At 45.3% G+C, this 22,685-nt stretch overlaps 1 protein-coding gene across 4 annotated transcripts in view; it reads left to right on the top strand.

Moving 5' to 3' along the window:
• Positions 1-22,685, top strand: part of FAM149A (family with sequence similarity 149 member A) — a 134,487-nt gene that overhangs the window by 49,880 nt on the left and 61,922 nt on the right. Inside the window, exon 1 of one of the 4 annotated variants that reach the window (XM_068278668.1) lies at positions 17,521-17,901. The exons of the other annotated variants lie outside the window; for them this stretch is intronic. Coding sequence (XP_068134769.1) covers positions 17,801-17,901 — 101 coding nt within the window. The 5' untranslated portion in view covers positions 17,521-17,800. Of the gene's footprint in view, positions 1-17,520; positions 17,902-22,685 lie in introns of those variants that run through there. 4 annotated transcript variants of the gene reach the window in all.

Below are 22,685 nucleotides of genomic sequence, written 5' to 3'. Positions count from 1 at the left end.
CGTTCTATTAAGATCGCCAGGGCGGCTGCGGGAGGTTTTTTTTTAAATAAAAAAAAACTATTACATTTCAGTTGGCTGCATGAAAGCCCACCAGAGGTCGCTCCTGAAGCGTAATTCCGATCGCCTCCGGCGATCAGAATTAACAAGGAAGGCTGCTTGTTTTGCTTGCCTCGTCGCCATGGCGACGAGCGGAGTGACGTCATGGACGTCCTGACGTCAGCCGCCTCCGATCCAGCCCTATTTGTTCCGACTGCGCTGGGCTCCGGCGGCTGGGGGGACCCTCTTTCGCCGCTGCACGCGCTGCGGCGGCGATCAGGTAGCACACGCGGCTGGCAAAGTGCCGGCTGCGTGTGCACATTTTTATTTGAAGAAAATCGGCCCAGTAGGGCCTGAGCGGCAGCCTCCGGCGATAATGGACGAGCTGAGCTCGTCCATACCGCCAGGATGGTTAAAGGACAACTGACGTGAGAGGCATATGGAGGCTGCCATATGTATTTCTGTTTAAACAATACTAGTTGCCTGGCAGCCCTGCTGAGCTATTTGGCTGCATTAGAGTCCAAATCACACCAGAAACAACCATGCAGATAATCTTGTCAGATCTGACAATAATGTCAGAAACACCTGATCTGCTGTATGCTTGTTCAGGGTCTATGGATAAAAGTATTCGAGGCAGAGGATCAGCAGTGCTGCCAGGCAACTGGCATCACTTAAAAGGAAATAAATATGGCAGCCTCCATATTCTTCTCGCTTCAGTTGTCCTTTAAACGTGTGACTAAAAAAAAGTTTCACTTACCTGGGGCTTCCACCAGCCCCCTGCAGACGTCCTGTGCCCACGTCAGGACAAACCGATCCTCCGGTCCCCTGCAGCCAGCTAGTTTCATTTTTGGCAACTGGCCAGACCCGGAGTCAGTGCAACTGCGCGTACCGGGCCGCGCTCCCGTGGCAGTCCTGTGGTTTGTCCCAATGCGGGCACAGTACGTCTGCAGGGGGCTGGTGGAAGCCCCAGGTAAGTGAAACTTTTTTTATTCACTCGATTAAGGTTCACTTTAAGCAAGCTTACATACTTTTGACCATTTTTCAAATAGAAACCTGCAAAAATTGTAGCTAGTTTACTATCATTATAAGCACAGAGGAGCAGATTGTATAATGCACTCTGGAAGTGAAAGGGTTATAATAAATAAGGATAACATCAAATACTGTACGTTTGACTATTCATCAATGCCCCATTCTAAGTCATTCTATGAAGAAGCCGGCTAACACTTTAAAGTGAAATTCTGTCCCTGCTGATAAAAAAGCAAACTCCCCAGGTTAGTTTTACACATTGAAAAGTTTTTATTTATTAAAGTGAACCTAAAGCCAAGAAAAAAAAATGAGATTAACTCACCTGGGGCTTCCCTCAGCCCCCTGCAGCCAATCGGTGCCCTCGCAGCCCCGCTCCGATGGTCCAGGACCTGCCGGCGAACACCTCCGGTTTGGCCGTCACCCCCTATGCTGCTATAGCCCACCCTATTGTCCGACCCACTCTATAATGGGTGAAAACTAAGAAACAACGTATTTTTTTAAAAAAATATATTTTTCCCTTCAAAATATATAGAAAATAAAATTATTTATACTCATTTCCTTCAACCTGTGTAAAACTTCCCCTGGCCTCCCCTATTCCCTTCCAGATCCACAATGGTACTAGACAGGGTTGCCCTCTTTCCCCGCTCCTCTTCGCTCTTAGTATTGAACCCCTCGCCAGTGCTATAAGACTAAACGTTAACATCTCAGGCGTCCAAGTAGATAAGCATGAATTCAAGATTTCTTTATTCGCAGACGATATCCTACTTACCATCACGAATCCTCTAATCTCCCTACCTGCTTTACACAGCACCTTAAGTACTTACGAATCCTTATCAGGATTCCGTCTTAATCAAGATAAAACTGAAGCAATGCCCATAAAAATTCCACCTGAACTTCTCGCCTCCTTAAAGCACAATTTTCCCTACAAATGGCAAAACCACTCCCTGAAATATTTAGGTATCTACCTTACACCCACTTATTCCACTCTCTACAAACATAATTTCCCTACTCTTATCCAACAAATTCTGCAAGATCTGCATAAGTGGACTGCCTACAAGATCTCCTGGTTAGGAAGAATATACACGTTAAAAATGAATATACTCCCCAGACTGCTTTACCTTTTTGAAACCCTCCCGGTATTGGTCCCCTCCTCTCAGCTGTCGAAACTCCAATCCGCTTTTTCTAAATTTGTTTGGAATCACGGGTGACCGAGAATTAGAGCTTCAATTCTCCTATCTCCTAGAGAGCAAGGAGGCCTAGGATTACCCCATCTCCGTTATTACTACCAAGCAGCTCATCTACGTCAGCTGAGAGAATGGTCCAAATTTACAGTACACACCAAATGGGGTCTCATTGAGGCAGTCAGTATGCTCCCTATTGCTTTGGCCTCCTTGATATGGTCAAACTCCCCCCCAAAACTACTCTCAGCTCAACTTTTGCCCACTATAAATTTCACCTTACAGGTTTGGCGCTCAACATCGGTCATAGCTGGTCTAAAATCTTCCCCCTCCGCATTAACGCCAATCCTGGGCAACCCTACTTTCCGTCCTGGACTATCTAAGGACTTTATGGATAGATGGCACAGACTAAAAATGTTTAATTTACTGGACTGGAAGAATCCACTCACAGGATTAACCCTACCTAGCTATGCCCTAGAAGAAAGAATTCCCTCTACTCCTATTTACACTATGGAGCATATCCAGATACGACACTTCCTTTAATCTCTACTACGAGATTCACCCTCCATACCGCCCCTAACACCTTTTGAACATATTTGCAACTCACAGGGACATCAAAAAGGTCTGATTTCCCAGATCTACCACTTGCTACATACTAAATCTGGTCTCTATACACCAGCTCACTCATATATGTCCAAATGGGCCTCAGTCCTTTCCCAGCCAATTCCACTAGAGGACTGGGAGGAGATCTGGGAGAATGCTAAACATTCATCTATGTGTATACAAATAAGGGAAAATATCTACAAAATTATATTTAGATGGTATCTCACTCCTGACAGGTTATCAAAAATTTACCCAGGCTCCTCCCACCTCTGCTGGAGAGGTTGTAATGAAAAGGGCACCCTTGAACACATCTTCTGGTCATGCCCCTTAATCACCCCACTATGGACCAATGTCCAACACCTTATCACGATAAAAACAGGTATACTAGTGCCTCTTGACCCTGTCTACATGGTGTTAGGTAAACCCCCCCCAGACATTCCTAGGCATATTACACGCTTGATTACCCACATTCTAACAGCTACACGTCTGACAATAGCTACCTTCTGGAAAAATATCGCCCCTCCAACGCTATCAGATGTCAAACTCAAGATTGAATGGACTAAAGAAATGGAACAAATGACGGCATCTTTAAGAGGCACCGAAGCTCACTTTCATAAGGTCTGGAATCCTTGGTCCTCATTCTCACCAGACCTCATGCCTCCTTGATATTAACCAGGAGCCTAACTATGTTAGTCTAACCAACCTCCCCCAATCATGTGGATAAAACTAGCCCATACAAGGCTTCTCACCTTGTCACTTATCACTACATAAGCCCTTGCAATCCCCCACTTCAATCCCCCCCCTCCGCGTATAGGCCTGTCAGGACCCTCTACCTACTTACTACTTATAGGCCTGTACTTAGATAGCCGTCAATCATTGGTGTGACCCGTTTCCAGTTACCTACACAGGTTCTTTGGTTAACAGAACCTGTATATCTATAGAAGCAGGTTATATCCACTTAGTATGTAACATTCTATGTTCAACACTCTACAATCTAGACAGAAACCTCTGGTTGTCCCGACACTGGGCTAGACACTAGAGCAATCTAAATCTAGTTAATTGGACCTCCAACCTATACGGAATCTGGTCTCTTCTAATAACTACTCATTATATGTCTATAATCAAACTGGAGACGATTCATGTTATCAACCCTGTCTATAAGTGAAACGATTTCTCTGTATTACCCAATGCTTATCATCTGTATGCTCAAAATTTTTCAATAAACAAAAGTATAACAAAAAAAAAATAAAAAAAAATAATTTATGGGGGGGAAAAGCACCCCCAAAAAGTCTAGTTTGTCCTAAAAAAAGATGTACATATATATCACTAAGTAGTGCTAAAGTTATCGCTGATTAAAGCACACCTGAATAAAAAAAAAAGAATTAGCCGTACATGGGGAAGTGCTTACTTTTGACGCAGCTGTTTGCGTTGCGTCTCAGCAGTACTATAGCCTGTAATGTTAATTGCGGTTATAGTGCATTGTTGCGTTTCATTTTGGCATGAATTGGCAAACAACGCCGCAAGGGGCCTTAGGGGTAGCAGCAGTCATTTTAGATGTAGCAGCAGTCATGTTAGTGTGGTGCAGTAAGCTTAGTGATAGGCATAGTGGTAGTGAGGTAAGGGTTAGTAGATGAAGCAGCAGTAGCAGGGTTAGTTTTAGTGAAATTAGTTTTAATGAAAGTGAATGGGAGCGAAAGTGCTCAGAAAGCGCTAATCAATTGCAAGCGCTCAGAAAAGCGCTTATAGTGTGTCTGAGCCCTCAGTATCTTTTTCCTCCATCCCTTAGTGCTGCTGTGGCCCCCCTTTAAAAGCTTCAACCCAGCTGGGGCGCTGCTATAGCACATGCTCTGTCACGTCCACGCACCTCCTTGATCGCACACCCTAATGGCTGTGCATTGCAACCACTGCAGCCGTGGCACAGCCATGCGCAGCCACAACTCTTTCCAAACCGGGCATGCACAGAAAACACTCAGGCATGTCTGCTGAGCAAAGCGTCTAGGAATGCGATTGAGGAGGAGTGGAGATGACAGAGTTTTGAGATACCTCTATTGAGATTTTTGACCTTAATCAACAGAACTCATGCTGTAAATTCTTTGAATGCTTTGATCTCTCTCCCTAGCAGAAAATATAGAAACTGAAAGCAGAAGTCCTCTGTTATCGTCTCCCATGTCGCCTAGTGACAAGTGGCCATAAATACACATTACAGCAGTACTAAATTAGAAGCAAGGAAATGTAACAAATAAAGAAATAAAAAATGTGCTAAGATAAATTGGCCTGGAGCACATGCAAGCCTTTAAATAAATTGGCTGCTAAAGGTATGAGCAGAGAAAATGTAGGGACATAGCTAAAAAGGTCAAAATGACTCTAGTCCATAAAGGAAAACAAGGTCTAGGTGCAAAGTGGTTAGACAGCAAAATGATTTGTGTACCACCGACACGTTATTTGTTAAAGTGGAACTTCAGCCTAAACAAACATACTGTCATTAAGTTACATTAGTTATGTTAATTAGAATAGATATGTAATATAATTTTTTACCCACCCTGTTTTAAAAGAACAGGCAAATGTTTGTGATTCATGGGGGCTGCCATCTTTGTCATGGGGGCAGCCATCTTTTTGGTTGAAAGGAGGTGACAAGGAGCAGGAGACACAGTTCCAACTGTCTTGTGTCCTGGTAACCCCTCCCAGCTGCACACACTAGGCTTCAAATGTCAAATTCAAAATGTAAAAAAAAAAATTTGCACCAAAACAGCAGAACGAGAGCAACAACATCAGAAATCCCATCATGCTTTGCACAGCATCAGGGGAAAAAAGCCCGGGCAGTTTTCTTCTGTGCAGCTAAAAATGAGGCTTAGATAAGAGAAACAAAGTTCTGATGCTGTGAAACTGTTAAAGAAACACCAAGCCTTTTCAGTGCTGCTGAGTCGATTTTTAGTCCGGAGGTTCACTTTAACAAAGATGGAATATCACTGTGGCCTCTGCTATCCTTGTGATCTCCCTGCCGCAGTCTATTTCCTTCCAGTCCCCCATAATTCCCTGCTTTCGCCTGCAGTACCTACTTTCCTGTACGTAGCCCAAGGCTTTGCTATGCAGCTTCAAGAACCTCTGATCAAAGAAATTAGTTTAATGAAATCTGTATTGCTGTCTTCATGCTTAAAGAAATGTGGAGCTAAAGAAAACAAAATTAAGGTAAAAAAAAAAAAAAGTCCACTAGATTTTTCCCTAGGGTGCCCTGCTAGAAACACAGCATTCCCAAGCCTACAATCCTTGTACTGCTGGGGCAGCTGTTATTGCCAATGTTCCTTCTCCATTGTTATTTTGCTGATATGCATACATGCTGACCTTAGCAACATACTGTAAATCTGCAATGCTTTCTCTTGAACAGTTGTGCACATACGATTGCAAATGCACACAGCAGAAGATAATAATACATCATATGCCAACTGATTACCTCTGGGGATATTAACAGCTCAGTACTGGAAGAACATACTACAGAGACTGATTACCCTCAGCAGTGCCCATATGTTCCAGACACGTTCAGTGGCTTACTGACAGCAGTATGCCTCTAATGATCTCTCTGAAAAAAGCAAAGGTTTGCTGATCACATACAGTAGTAGGCATTAGAGGGCTAATGATGCCCCCTCGTCTGTGTAATGCAGAGTAACTAGAGATTTGCCCTCATAGTACTGGCTTATAGAATTGAGTTTACATTTACTGTACAGACCTGCCCAAAAGTATTGAGATTGGCACAAATACTGGTTTTCACAAAGTTTGCTGCTTCTGAGTCTCTAGATATTTTTGTCAATAGTTTCTGTGGTGTACTGAAATATAATTAGACTTGACAACATTTATATCGCGCTATTCTCCTGGCAGAGATCTGCAGCCACTGGGACGCGTTCTATAGGCTGTTGCAGTGTTAGGGACTCTTGCCCAAGGTCTCTTACTGAATAGGTGCTGGCTCACTGAACAGAAAGAGCCAAGATTCAAACTCCTGTGTCAGAGGCAAAGCCCTTAACCAGTACACTATCCAGCTAACTACAAGCATTTTTATAAGTTTCAAATGGTTTCATTGGCATTTACATCTAATTTATGCAGAGTCAATATATGCAATGTTGGACCTTCTTTTTCAAGACCTCTGCTATTCTCCCTAGCATGCTATCAATCAACTTCTGGTCCAAATCCTGACTAATCGCAATCCATTCTTTCATAATCAATGCTCTGAGTTTTTCAGTCTTTGTGGGTTTTTGCTTGTCCACCCGCCTCTTGAAGAGTACCACAAGTTCTCAATTGGATTAAGGTCTGGGAAGTTTCCTGGCCATAGATCCAAAATTTCAATGTTTTGTTCATCGAACCACTTAGTTATCACTTTGGCCTTATGGCACAGTGCTCCATCATGCTGGAAAAGGTATTGTTCTTCACCAAACTGTTCTTGGTTGGAAGAAGTTGCGGTTGGAAGATGTTTTAAGACCATTATTTTAGTAGTAATTAGCTCAGCAAAATAATTCTTAATTACCCTGTGTGAAAGGTGATTGGTGATGGACTATCATACACAGTTCACTCTTAAAGCCACACAAGTGAAGAAAGTCCATATACATTAGTACAGGCCAGCACCTAATAAAATCAAATAATGTTTATTGCTTAAGTTTCTAGCGACTAAGAGTCTGTTGTGAGCTTAAAGAAGGTCAAGCTCCAAAACACTGTTCGTCACTCTGACCCAGAATACTTATTGCACTGCAATCTTGCTTTAGCATAGACTTATGCATCCAAACAAATGCTTGAACCATCCAATGTTATATATAATAAGTATACTGTTATAGATATTAGGTATACAGATAAGCTCCCGCAATGCTCTGTTCTTCAGCTCAGCCTTCTGGTAGCCGCAGTTAGATGCAGGGATGAGTAGGTCAGATGCAGGGATCTCGCTTGTGTTAACAAGATTACTGAAATTATGTCAGCAGGTCCTTTTGTGGCAGTGGAAATTGTTTTTTTGGTATTAAGTTCATTTTCATGGCAAAAAAGGAATATATGCAAATTGCCATCATAAAACCTGAAGCAGCAAACTTTGTGAGAACCAGTATTTGTGCCATTCTTAAAACTTTTTTTCCTATAACTGTAGATAGCCATGACACAATGAACACATTCTTGAGTTCCAATACATGGGGTGCGCAGTGGTGTAGTAATTAGTGCTCTTGCCTTGCAGCGCTGGGTCCCTTGTTTAAATCCCAGCCAAGGCACTATCTGAAATGAGTTTGTATGTTCTCCCTGTGTCTGCGTGGGTTTCCTCACACATCCCAAAAACGTACGGATAAGTTAATTGGCTCCTCCCTAGACTACAATACATACACTACATGATATATACATAGACATATGACAATGGTAGGGATTAGATCGTGAGCTCCTTTAAGGGACAGTTAGTGACAAGACTATATATATATAAGGTACATCACTGAGTCAGATGTTGGTGCTATATAAATACTAAATATTAATAATAATCTATGCTTTCCACTGTAGCCTTTTTGATGGGTTATTTGCCCCTCATTTGCTTCTGATGTACACATCATTGTAAATATATGTGTTTCTCTGCTAACAATGTGTTTTATGTGACTTTAAACTTTAATTCCACCCTTTGAATAGATTTATTGTTTAGTTTCAACAGTAGCGTTCCTAAAATAGGGCGCAGGGGGCGTGGCGCACCGGGTGACAGCCAGCCAGGGGGGTGTCGCCACGACCCCCCATTGTTGCAACAGTGCAGGTCAGGAGGGGAAGAGCAGCGCTGGAAGGAGGGGTGACAGGGATAGCGGCGAGGAGGGGGGAAAGATCCCCCCCCTCCCTCAGCTGGGTCCCCTCCTTCCGCCTCTCTTCCCCTCCAAATGACAGCGGGGGCAGCAGGCAACTTACAGGCAGGGCAGCGGGCAACTTACAGGCAGGGCGGGCGGGCAGAGACGACTACTCACTTTACTTCTGCGTTCCAGCAGCTGGAACGCTGGGTCGCCGACACGTGCCTCTTCTCCGCCTCCAATGCGTGTCACAGCATTGGAGGCGGAGAAGAGGCACGTGACGGCGACGGAGCGCGCCAGCTGCTGGAACGCAGAAGTAAAGTAAGTAGTCTCTGCCCGCCCGCCCTGCCTGTAAGTTGCCCGCTGCTTACGCTGTCATTTGGAGGGGGAGAGAGGCAGAAGGAGGGGTCCCAGGTGAGGGAGGGGGGGATCTTTCCCCCCTCCCCGCCGCTGCCCCCACTGCCCCTCCTTCTAGCGCTGCTTCCCCCCTCCTGGAGCAGCTATACTGGGGGCAACTAAACTAGCTATACTGGGGCAACTAAACTAGCTATACTGGGGCAACTAAACTAGCTATACTGGGGGCATCTATACTAGCTATACTGGGGGCATCTATACTAGCTATAGTGGGGGCATCTATACTAGCTATAGTGGGGGCAGCTATACTAGCTATAATGGGGGCAGCTATACTAGCTATACTGGGGGCAACTATACTAGCTATACTGGGGGCAACTATACTAGCTATACTGGGGGCATCTATACTACCTATACTGGGGGCAGCTATACTAGCTATACTGGGGGCAGCTATACTGGGGGCAACTATACTAGCTATAGTGGGGGCATCTATACTAGCTATACTGGGGGCATCTATACTAGCTATAGTGGGGGCATCTATACTAGCTATAATGGGGGCAGCTATACTAGCTATACTGGGGGCAACTATACTAGCTATACTGGGGGCATCTATACTACCTATACTGAGGGCAGCTATACTAGCTATACTGGGGGCAGCTATACTGGGGGCAACTATACTAGCTATAGTGGGGGCAACTATACTGGGGGCATCTATACTAGCTATACTGGGGCAACTATACTGGGGGCAACTAAACTAGCTATACTGGGGGCATCTATACTGGGGCAACTATACTAACTATACTGGGGGCAACTATACTAGCTATACTGGGGGCAACTATACTGCGGGCAACTATACTAGCTATGCTGGGGCAACTATACTAGCTATACTGGGGCAGCTCTGGGGGCAGCTATACTAGCTATACTGGGGCAACTATACTAGCTATACTTGGGGCAGCTATACTGGGGCAACTATACTAGCTATACTGGGGGCAACTATACTCCGGGCAACTATACTAGCTATACTGGGGGCAACTATACTCCGGGCAACTATACTAGCTATACTGGGGCAACTATACTAGCTATACTGGGGCAGCTCTGGGGGCAGCTATACTAGCTATACTGGGGGCAGCTATACTAGCTATACTGGGGCAACTATACTAGCTATACTGGGGGCAGCTATAATGGGGGCAACTATACTAGCTATAGTGGGGGCAACTATACTGGGGGCATCTATACTAGCTATACTGGGGCAACTATACTGGGGGAAACTAAACTAGCTATACTGGGGGCATCTATACTAGCTATACTGGGGCAACTATACTAACTATACTGGGGGCAGCTATACTGGGGCAACTATACTAGCTATACTGGGGGCAACTATACTGCGGGCAACTATACTAGCTATACTGGGGCAACTATACTAGCTATACTGGGGCAGCTCTGGGGGCAGCTATACTAGCTATACTGGGGGCAGCTATACTGGGGCAACTATACTAGCTATACTGGGGGCAGCTATACTGGGGGCAACTATACTAGCTAATACTTTAAATTACAGTTAGCTCCGCCCTCATCCGGTCATGACCACGCCCGATTTTTTGCCGGTTGTGGCCACGCCCTTTTTTAAAGGGGGGGGGGGTCTTTTAATACCCAGCACCGGGTGCCACTGCCAAATGCCCTAGGTACGCCACTGAGTTTCAACATCTAGGAAAGTAGCGATAATAGAAATAAATAGTTTTGCTTGAATAATAATACATATTTTGTATACATTATTGCTTCAGGGTATGCATGATTAAGGGTGTGGCAGATGAGTAGCTGGAGATATGTTGGAAACACATGGAAAGTTCTACACCTGAAGGGCAGTGGATATCATGTTGTGATCAGGGAGTGCCTTGCAAGTTAACAAAGTGAGGGAGAAAATTAGGGCATATTTCCACTGGGGGCCACAGCCGTAGTGGCAGCCCAAATCGCTAAGCCAAGCCATGAACATCTATAGTGATTTGGCAGAAATCTGCAGCATGCCGTCCAGATTTGCACAGGGGAGGTTTACTGCCAGACACGGTGTATCTGCAGAGGAGAGAAGGCTGGCTGATGCTATAGGCAGGTACAAGTTACACTGCTCCTCTGTGCTACTTGTCAGTATAGAGGGAAGGGTTATACTGGCCACATTTGTTTGGGGGTGGGAAGGCACTATGCTGGTGGGCGGAATATGCAGCTACACTTGCTATGCGGAGGGATAGTTGCAGCAATTAACAGGGCCAAGACAAAGTCCACCACCAAGAGAGGCTGAGCTTCCCCTTCCTGAGCCACAGCCAGACAATATATGATTCAGCAGCAGCATGAACATACAAGACTCCTCAACAACAGTGCCTACTCACCGTTTTAAAGTATGGCCGCAGGTGCCAGCCGAGTCCTGACTCCCTCTGGCAGAGCAGCAGACGCTGTGAGGGATGTTTAGTAGAGGAGGCAGAGATTGTCAACAGCGTCAGCTAAGCTTATGCACCCTGGCTCTCTCTGCACAAATGTCCGGCTGCTGGAGAGAGCGGCACTGCCTGGCACCAGTGTTGCCAACCTAATTTTTAATTTTTTTTTACGGACGGAGTCATTAGCACACTTTTAAGGAGAGAGTTGGGTGGGGCTTAACTGTGGGTGTGGTTGCAATGGCTGCAGCAAAGATATTTCATACCTATCTGGTATTTTCAATTAGCAACCTCTCTGAAAAGTCTCTGGATGCAAAAATGCCACTTTTATTTGGACGCCATTAAGTGCTCCCTGTGTGAAGTGATACAGTGGCATGTATGGGGATAGCATATGAGGTCAGACATATCAAAATGCTTTAAAAACATCATCGTAAAATAATTCTAAAAATGACATCTGTAGTTTAAATTTACTACAACTACAGCTAATTAACTACAATTTCCAAAGTTAAACAGCAGCAGGTAATATTATAACAGTTTCTGCAGTATAAAAAATAACCACATTTTGCTGCACAGGCCAAACATACCAAACTGGCAATCTCCTTAAAGAGGAACGCTAGTGAAAATAATGTAATAAAAAAAGGTGCTTCATTTTACAATAATTATGTATAAATGATTGTCAGTGTTTGCCCATTGTAAAATCTTTTAAATCCCTAATTTACATTCTGACATTTATCACATGGTGACATTTTTACTACTGGCAGGTGATGTAGCTGCTGCATGCTTTTTTGGCAGTTGAACAGCTGTACACAGCTATTTCCCACAAAGCAACAATGTTCACAGACAGGTCAGGAGTACCACGTTCCTCAGAGTTTCTTGTGGGAGGGGTTTCACCACAATATCAGCCATACAGTGCCCCGATGGTCTGTTTGTGAATAGGAATAGATTTCTCATGTAAAAGGGGGTATCCGCTACTGATTGGGATAAAGTTCAATTCTTGGTCGGAGTTTCTCTTTAAGTAATGCATGTAATGCCTGGTACACACCATGCAATTACCCGATTTTCTGATCAAATTTGTATAAAGTGGTCGGAGAATTGATCAATAAAGCTATCAGAAATCAGATTGGACTTGTCGGAAATAATTGAATCAACCGATCTATCTGACAGGAAATTGCAGGGTTATCAGTCAGGATTTGGCCCAGAAGTTGATTGAGAGCATGCCCAGTCAAATTGCAGAGGTCCTGAAAAAGAAGGGCCAACACTGCAAATACTGACTCTTTGCATAAATCTCATGTAATTGTCAATAAAAGCCTTTGAAACGTATGAAGTGCTTATAATTATATTTCAGTACATCACATAAACAACTGAAACAAAGATCTAAAAGCAGTTTAGCTGCAAACTTTGTGAAAACTCAGATTTTTGACAGTCTCAAAACTTTTGGCCAGGACTGTACAGACTTGGCTGATGGTCTCAGTGCGGTGTGACCCCTCCCCATCAAGCCTGCTGCTACCAGGAACATCCAGGGTGCTGCAATTGTGGAGTTTCACACATACAGACACACATAGGGCTTGATTCACTAAATCGTGATAACACATATAACGGCCGCACGTGTTTTCACGTGCAATCACGATTTTTTGCCCACGATTGCGCGTGAAAAGTCCAACTTGAAATACCGGTTCACTCTCCCTTCCCCTAACAAAGGGGGAGCTAGTGGAAGCAGACAGATCAATCAAGTTGTTGCAGGGACAAACTCTCATTCTCTCCCGAGCGCTCTCTGGGAAGCGTCAATTAATTGGGATTACCAATTGCAGGAGATCCTTCAAGTGTTCTGGTACCCACACTCTAGCCAATTCATCTTTAAAGGACTTCTGAAAGACCATTCCTGAACTGATCTTTAAAGGACCCCCAAGGTGAAAATAAACTAATGAAATAAATATGTATACTGTATATCCTCCTTCTCCTAAAAATTACTTTTTAAGATATTCCAGTCTTATTTTATACCTAAATCTAAATTTTAAGTTTTTACTGTTTTTGCTCAATGACACATTCATTGAAGTATGCCAGAGCTAAAATCTATGAACTATTGATCCTTTGTATCTTTTTCCTGCTCTCATAAGCCATTTTCTGCTAGGAAAGTGTTTTGTAGTTGTTGTAATGTTTTATCAGTGAGGGTCACACTGTAGTCTGACCCAGTCCTGACTCAGACAGGAACTGCCACTTACAGACCTTATGTTTAACTCTTTCAGGCAGAGAAAGAAAAAAAGGAACATAGCATAGTTATTTGTGTGCTAGGCACTGTACATACACATGTCTATCTCATCATGTCACATGTCACCTTGGGTATCCTTTAAAGAGGAACTGTAACGACAAAACGGCCCCTGGGGGGTACTCACCTCGGGGGGGGGGGGGGGGGGGGAAGCCTCAGGATCCTAATGAGGCTTCCCACGCCGTCCTGCGTCCCTCGGGGGTCTCGCTGTAGCCCTCCGTACAGCCGTGACGCAAGATTTACCTTCCTGGCTCCTGCGCAGGCGCTCTGATGCCTCTCGGCGCCGAAGTAGGCGGAAATACCCGATCACCGTCGGGTCTGCTCTACTGCGCAGGCGCAAGTTTCCGGCGCCTGCGCAGTAGAGCGGACCCGACGGAGATCGGGTATTTCCGTCTATTTCCGTGCAGAAAGTCGCCACAGCGCCCCCGCTGGAGCCAGCAAAGGTAAATATTTAACTGACAGTCGGCACAGTCGCCGGCTGTTCGGAGGGCTGCGGCGAGACCCCCGTGGGACAGAGGACGGCGTGGGAAGCCTCATTAGGATCCGGAGGCTTCCCCCACCCGAGGTGAGTACCCCCCAGGGGATCTTTTTAATGTTACAGAGTCTCTTTAAGAGCAGGTTAATGCCACAAGGTGTCATTGCTCCACCAATAGAACTCAGAAACATACACCTCCACTGGCCTTCCCCTTTAACGCAGGGATCGTCGAGCTACCCCTGTGGATGCCATACGTCCATGGTCTCTGACTGAACTGCTAAATGACTCTGATCTTGTAGTGGAAAGGCCCAAGCTTGAGGTTTTGATTGTAAAAGGGAAATTATATCTTCTTTCAATCACTCGCTCGTGAAAGTTCTGGGAAACATAGAGAAGTATGAGTGGCAAGTGCTCTTAAATTACGTGAACTTGCAGCGATCACCCAAAAACCCGCCTGGAAGAAGTACCCTAGGTTCAGGCACAAGAGCTAGCCCCGGGATAGGGACAGGAACTGGCCAGGAAATGAATTCAGGGGAAGTAGACAAAACAGGAAGATGTTCCTCCAACAGCAGGGTCTGCTCCTGCAGATTCTGAATTGTGGAGCAGAGGCCAAAGACCACATTGTACAGGTGTTCAACAGGAGTCTCCTCCCCGACAGGGTTCATGTTTGGCTATTGCAAACTATCTGTTTTACAGCGTACGACGCTATGCCGCTGAATTGCAGCATTGCGAACGCTATGAACTAACGTGGCTCCGATCCTCCCGGCATCATCACTAGCGTGGGTCCAGTCAGATTAAAGGACCTGATCCCTGACAGGCAGCCTATTGGGCCAATCAGAGTGCGGGATTAGGTCCTTTAATCTGACTGTACCTGCGCTAGTGATGATGTTAGTGATGATGTTGGGAGGATCGGAGCCACATTAGTTCATATCGTTCGCAATGCTGCAATTCAGCAGCATAGCGTACGCTGACTGCCCGGCCCCCATTACGCAGGCTATGATGCCAATACGGCGCGTAGCGTGCAGTGATAGGAATTAAAGCACACTAGTTTTTACAGCCTTACACTGCGCTCGTAACAGCTGATAGCTCTCACTGTTACGCAGCGCTACAATTAGTGAATCAACCCCATATTTCTCAAAAACACATTAAACCGCGCATAATATATTTCAATGGAGATGATTAAATAAATAAGGGCTCTTTTACAATACATGCAATTTCGATGTGAGTTTACATTCAATGCCGATTTTTGTTGCAATACAAAAAAAGTCCTGCATGCTGCGTTTTTCTTTTTGTATTGCTAGTATCCAGTGAAAATTGCAAATCGGAATTGCAATTTGCAGTGTAAAAGAAGCCTGATACCGAACTTTACTTCCATTGAAAACGGGAAAATATTGAAAAAAAAACCCCAACAAAACACAATTAGGGCAGGTGCACACAGAGCGCTTCTGGGCGTTTTTCAAATTACCAGCGCTTTGAAAAGTGCTTAGTTACTGAAACTCTATGAGGCTAAAAACTCACTAAGGCCTGGAACCCACTGAAATCCGCAAACGCAAAACGCAACCGCTAGCGTTTTGTCTGAGCGGTTTGCAAGCGGATTCATGCGGGTTTTCGGTCGCGTTTTGCAACAGTGTATTTTTTTGCTCAGCGGTTGTGTAGCGTTTTGCGTTTTTATCCTGATTGGTCCTGTGAATTATTTTTAATTTTGTTACAGTGTGCTGAACCGCAAAACGCTAGCAAAACCGCTCAGTTTAGGTTTTGCTGAGTGTTTCTGCTAGCGTTTCAATACTTTACATTGAAGCGCTAACGCTCCCAAAATGCTGCAGGTCCTGCGTTTGCGTTTCTGGGAAACGCAAGCGCTCCTGTGGAAGTTGCCCCATCCATTAACATCAGCTGAGCGTTTTGGCAAAACGCTAGCGTATCGCAGTGCTGCCAAAATGCTCAAAAAACGCTCTTGTGGGTTCCAGCCCTAAGGGCTGGAACCCACAGGAGCGCTTTTGGCAGCGTTTTGGCAGCACTGCGATACGCTAGCAGTTTGCCAAAACGCTGGGCTAATGTTAATGGATGGGGCAACTTCCACAGGAGCGTTTGCGTTTCCCAGAAACGCAAACGCAGGACCTGCAGAATTTTGGGAGCGTTAGCGCTTCAATGTAAAGTATTGAAACGCTAGCAGAAACGCTCAGCAAAACCTAAACTGAGCGGTTTTGCTAGCGTTTTGCGGTTAAGCACACTGTAACAAAATGAAAAATAATTCACAGGACCAATCAGGATAAAAACGCAAAACGCTACACAACCGCTGAGGAAAAAAATACAATGTTGCAAAACACGACCAAAAACGCGCATGAATCCGCTTGCAAACCGCTCAGACAAAACACTAGCGGTTGCGTTTGCGGTTTTCAGTGGGTTCCAGGCCTAAGAGAGCTTTTCTGAGCGCTTTGTGATTTGAAAAGCTCTAGCTAATGTAATGCTATGGGTGTGATCCTACTTGAGTGATGTGATTTTATAAAAATCCCCCATAGCATTGCATTGGCAAGAGGTTTTTCAAATCGCTCACGCTTACAAAGCGCTCCCAGTGGGTTTCTGGCCTGAGGGTTTTCCCACAGCAGTGTTGTAATTTTTCTAAAATCGCAAACGCGCTGCATGTACATTTTAGGAGCAATTTAGCTTGAATAAATGAGCTCATTCATTAAAAAAATCGCTATGAAAATTGCTTTAAAAAATTGCTATCGCAAATCGCTAGTGATTGCAACAGCGATTTTGGTATGCACTAGGCTAGCCCTCAGTCCCCGTTAACATCTGAGCGGGAATCGCGGGATTCCCGCTCACCATAAACCACTAGCGTTTTTTAAAACCACATGGTTTGCTATGGCAGTGCTCCCACTGCCGCGATCGTGGGCGTTTTGCGATTATCAATAATCGCAAGCACGTTACATGCACTGTTTTGGTGGCGATTCTTGAACAATCACGATTAGCATGTATAGAATCGCTAATCGTGATCGCTCCCAAAACGCTAGTGTCCAGTGATTTAGCGTTAATCGCGGAAAAATCACTCCCACAAAAAACGCTAGTGGTAATCGCTTGCGTTTCGCGATTTTAGATGTGAACAGGGCATCAGAAACGTATACAATAACGCATGGAAAAATTCTGCAATGCACAATGCAGAGAACGCCTTGTTTTCTGCACTGCCTACTATAGTGTGCTCCCAGCCTGTACTAGGCTTAATTTCCGACCAGAATGCCAGCGTGCTCGGTTTCAGTGGTGGGCAGGATGGCCTCCTCTCAGTCCAGTGCATGATTTGCAGAGGGTGGGACCAGCTCCCAGAATGGATGACAGGCTGCTGGGCTGCACGCTGGGTTTGGCACAAATCAGTAGTGTGGATGGGAGGAAGGGAGGGGACCTGTCTCTTTCTCACCATCACAGCTCAGGTAACCGAGTAACGCCCGGGGTACCCAGCCCAGCGCTGCCCCTTCCTGCAATCACATCTGCGCTGGAAGACCACCGCCTATATGTGTGTAAGGGGCGGTGCAGCATGAGGGCAGCGGTAACCCTTGCAGTGCCGCCGGGGCACCTCCTATCACATGTAGCGTGCAGCGAGTGGCACACGGGTCTCCGCGGCTTTGTGCTGCTTGGAAGGAAATGAGCGGTGCTTGTCGTTGTGCCCGAGCTGTCACCTGCCTCTCTCCATGCCCAGAGCATCCTCCGTCCGCCTGAGACACGCTGCCCGCCGCCACAGCCCGCAGCACCACAGCCTCTGCCCTGCGCACGCCCAGCTGGTGGTCATCGGGTAAGTGAGGGATAGGGTCACTCCCTGCTGGCTAAGCAGCGGATTTGGTCATCTCGCAAAGGTTATTTGCGGTTACAGGATTGCATTGGTACAAGATTTTAACCAAAATGTAGCAGCAGTATTATCAATCTGTGTAAAAATATAACCTTTTATTTGCATTTCTACAGCCCTGTCATTTTCCACATTTGTACGACTCATGCCTATGACTCAAAGGAGCTCACAATTAAATGTCTGTAATAATCATTCATAGGCTAATGTCCCTAGTACCATAGTGTATGTGCACATTTTGCAGATTTGCCACTGGGCACTATAGTACCTGATTGTTTTTGGCACCAGTTCAGGAATAAGGGCTTGTTTAGCAATCCAATTCCGATCGCTCACAAATTGCAAACGGTAGTTTCTGAAAACCGGTGGAAACTGCATAAGCACAATCTGTTTACGACACTTTTTTTTGCAGTCGCCATCCTGCGGCATTTTTTTGTGCGTTTGAACTCCTATACTTTGTATACAAGTGCAAGAAAATCCCATAATAATTGCAACGCTTTGTGATTTTTTTTTTTCAGGATTTGGCAATTCAAAATGCTTTCCTGCTCCCGTTTTTTTTTCTTCCGGCGCAAACACACTGTGCATCCGTCAGATAACAATAATACCAATATTTATATGGCGCTTTTCTCCTGTCATGCTTGTTATACACCTGAGCATACAGATCACAGCGGAATTGCGGTAGTAGAAAATACAAAGAAATGCAATCGCAGCATGTTTGCAATCACGTTTGCATTCATGGTGCAGAACTACTGTGCCTGCGCAGAACACCCCAGACCTCGTGAGAGTGGTTGACAGCAGCGCGATAGATGCTGATCTGGCGAGGTCGGCATCTAAAACTGAGGGATCCCGGGACTCTAGAGCTGCTGCAAAGGGACATATCGGCTGCCAGGGGCTGAAGGAAGCAGATACCATTTTTTTCTACCTTGGATGCTTCCTTTAACCATCTGACTAGCCACAAGGCCTTTAAAATGGTTTCTAGGTGCATGTGTGTGATGCCACGTGCTATATGTGGCCACCACGTACTTGCTATGTGTGAAGTGGTGGTCATGGTAAAGCAGCGGACGAGATCGGGAGCAGCTGGACAGGCGTGGCAGGTGAGAAATGTGAATGCACAGGCACCAGGGGGTACATAAACATTTGAGGGGACGGCAATGGAGGCGGTGTCACAAGGCAGATTCCAGAGAGATTTAATGCTGAAATCAATTAGTAATCGGCCTGCGGAATATGGCCAGTCAGCCAACAGATCTCTCTAATCAAAATGGATCAGAGAAAGATCAGTATCTTGGTTGACCTTTAAAATTCATTAGTTATTAATTCACCTTCAGAATTCACAGTTAAAGGAATGAGTTGGCAAAACTGGTGAGTAGAGCCAACTGTGTGGATTTCAAGGGAACCCTGCAAGAACAAAAGCAGTCAGGGGAGCACAGTTGCTGGAAGTCAGGTGCAGGGCCGGGCCGAGGCAGAGGCTGGAGAGGCTCCAGCCTCAGGGCGCAGTGTAGGAGGGGGCGCACAATTCCTTCAGCTGTCATTCCTAATTGTGTTTGAAGCAGAAAGAAATAAGAAAAGTAGATATATGGAAGTGACTACAAGCCAGATAACTAGAGATTAAGGTGTTGGGGGCCCTGGGGTGCCTCTTAGTTTAATAGCAATCAGTGTGTGACGGCTGGGGTGGGAGGGATGGAGGGGCGCACTTTGGTGTCTCAGCCTTGGGTGCTGGAGGACCTTGTCCCGGCTCTGGTCAGGTGTATAAAGGTAGCTGGAGTGTATGGAGGAAACCTATGCAATCGCAGGGAGAATATAGTGTGTCCTGACCTGGGACTGTCATACTGAGAAGTGAGAGTGCTACTGCTAACCACTTCTAGTACAGTGGGATGCGAAAGTTTGGGCAACCTTGTTAATTGTCATGGTTTTCCTGTATAAATCGTTGGTCGTTACGATAAAAAAGTCAGTTAAATATATCATGTAGGAAACACACACAGTGATATTTGAGAAGTGAAATAAAGTTTATTGGATTTACAGAAAGTGCGCTATAATTGTTTAAACAACATTAGGCAGGTGCATAAATTTGGGCACCACAAAAAAGAAATGAGATCAATATTTAGTAGATCCTCCTTTTGCAGAAATTACAGCTTCTAAATGCTTCCTGTAGGTTCTAATGAGAGTCTGAATTCTGGTTGAAGGTATTTTAAACCATTCCTTTTTACAAAACATCTGTAGTTCATTCACGTTTGACGGCTTCCTAGCATGGACAGCTCTCTTTAACTTACACCACAGATTTTCAATTATATTCAGGTCTGGGCCTCTGGGGACTGAGATGGTCATTCCAGAACATCGTACTTGTTCCTCTGCATGAATGCCTTAGTGGCTTTTAAGCAGTGTTTAGGGTTGTTGTCTTGTTGAAAGATCCAGCCCCGGCTCAGCTTCAGCATTGTCACTGATTCCTGAACGTTGATCACCAGAATCTGCTGATACTGAGTGGAATCCATGTGTCCCTCAACTCTAACAAGATTCCCAGTCCCTGCACTGGCTACACAGCCCTACAGCATGATTGAACCACCATCATATTTTACTGTAGGTAGCAGTTGTTTTTATTGGAAATCTGTGTTCTTTTTCCTCTATGCATAATGCCCCTTGTTATGCCCAAATAACTCAATGTAACGATCGGTGTAACACAGAGAGGGTCTGATTACCGGTGAACTGCAGTATCACCGAGAATACAGAATATACCCGATTATTGATGATCTGCAGTATCACCGATAATCAGATGTATCTACTAACCTCTGGACACCTGAGATATGCGAGTGTTGGTGCAACAGTAATACTTTGAGTACTGCACCTCAGGAGAAGGTACAGAAGCAGTAAGGAGTACTGCACAGAAGTATGTTCCTTCCGTTGGCCTAGACTCTCCCGGAGGAGGGGCAAGGCTGAAAGTAGGAAGGACAGAGCGTGAGTGACACCAGTGAGAGGGTGTCACTAACAGGTCTGGTAACTGCCACTAACAGTAAGGCCAGTTCTCGAGGTCGGGCAAGCCAGGTCGTTAACACACAGACAGATAAGGTACAGATTCAGGAGACAGATACGGAATCCAATGAACAGGCAGGGTTTGGCAATGGAGTATCAGAATAGCAAGGTACAGAATCAGGAGGCAAATACAGAGTCCAGGAACGAGCAGAGTTTTGCAACAGGATTTCAGAAATAGCAAGGTACAGAATCAGAGTTCAGAGGAATAGTCAGGCAGGCAAAAGGTCATAACAAATAATACAGTTCAATATTCCTAATGCTAAGGTGTGAGCTCCTTTATCATCAACACCTTTGGAAACTATGCTAGAACACAGAAACAGACAAGGTCTGAGTGCTACCACGTAGTGATCGCGACGCCAGACACCAGAGAAATGACTAGCACCCAGTATATATACTATAGCGCTCTCCAGCGCCACCCCTAAGTGCTGGACCAATGGAAGGTGGTAAAAATGTCAGCTGACCAGCTTGGTCAGCTGACTCTTCTCTGGCTGTCATATAAGCTCTGCCTCTCAGCGCGCGCGCGCGTCCTTCTGAACCTGTGTGGACTAGCAGTCCCAACCACACCAGACATGTTTTGCAATGTATCCGCTGATTCGGGCGCGGGGGCCGCCGCACTGTTCTCCAAGCAAGCGGCGGTTTCCCCGCGTCCAACCACAATGTCAGTAGTATTGCTATGCGCGCAATCCGCCGCATCCAACGCGGACTCCACCGCTCTGCCCATGCGGCATGCGGCGGTTTCTTCGCGTTGTGCCGCCATGTTGGACGCGGAAACAGCCGCCTCACTCTGAGCACTTGCGGCGCTTTTCTGCGTTTCCTCACACTCAATTTTAGATTCATCAGTACACAGCACCTTATTCAAAAATGGTGCTGGTTTGTCCAAATGTGCTTTAGCATACCTCAAGTGGCTCTGTTTATGCTGTGGGCAGAGAAAAGGCTTCCTCTCTCACATACAGCATCTCCTTGTGTAAAGCGTGGAGAATAGTTGAACAATGCAGTGATTCCATCTGCAGCAAGATGATGTTGTAGGTCTTTGGTGCTGGTCTGTAGGTTGACTCTGACTGTTCTTACCTTTCATCGCTTCTGTCTATCTGAGATTTTTCTTGGTCCGCCACTTCAAGCCTTAACTTGAACTGAGCCTGTGGTCTTCCACTTCCTCAATATGTTCCTAACTGTGGAAACAGACAGCTGAAATCTCTGAGACAGCGTTCTGTATCCTTCCCTTAAACCATGATGGTGAATAATCTTTGTCTTCAGGTCATTTGAGAGTTGTATTGAGACCCCCATGTGTATTCTTCAGAGAAAATTAAAAGAGGAGGGAAACTTACAATTAACCCCCTTAAATACTCTTTCTCATAATGGCATTCACCTGTGTATGTAGGTCAGGGGTCACTGAGCTTACCAAGCCAGTTTGAGTTCCAATAATTCGTTCTAAAGGTGGGTACACACATCAGATAAAAGTCTTTGGAAAATGAAAGTTCACAGTCCAATTTTACCCCCTTCCATGTAGTATGAGAGCATACCTACACAATCTATTCTATTGAGCTGAACTTCCCATAAGATAAAAATATTTGCAAGATGCTGTACACAAAGATGCTGTACACATGCAAAAGATCAGTATCTGCAAAAGATGAGTTCCTGCAAATTGCATTCATAGTCTATGATATGATGTCTGATCTTCAGATGAATGTCTGTTAAAAAAAAATGTGTGTATGAGATCT

This window comes from Hyperolius riggenbachi, chromosome 1 (genome assembly GCF_040937935.1).
Source record: "Hyperolius riggenbachi isolate aHypRig1 chromosome 1, aHypRig1.pri, whole genome shotgun sequence".
Taxonomy (NCBI): Eukaryota; Metazoa; Chordata; class Amphibia; order Anura; family Hyperoliidae; genus Hyperolius; species Hyperolius riggenbachi.
This window is presented reverse-complemented; position numbering and strand designations above follow the sequence as displayed.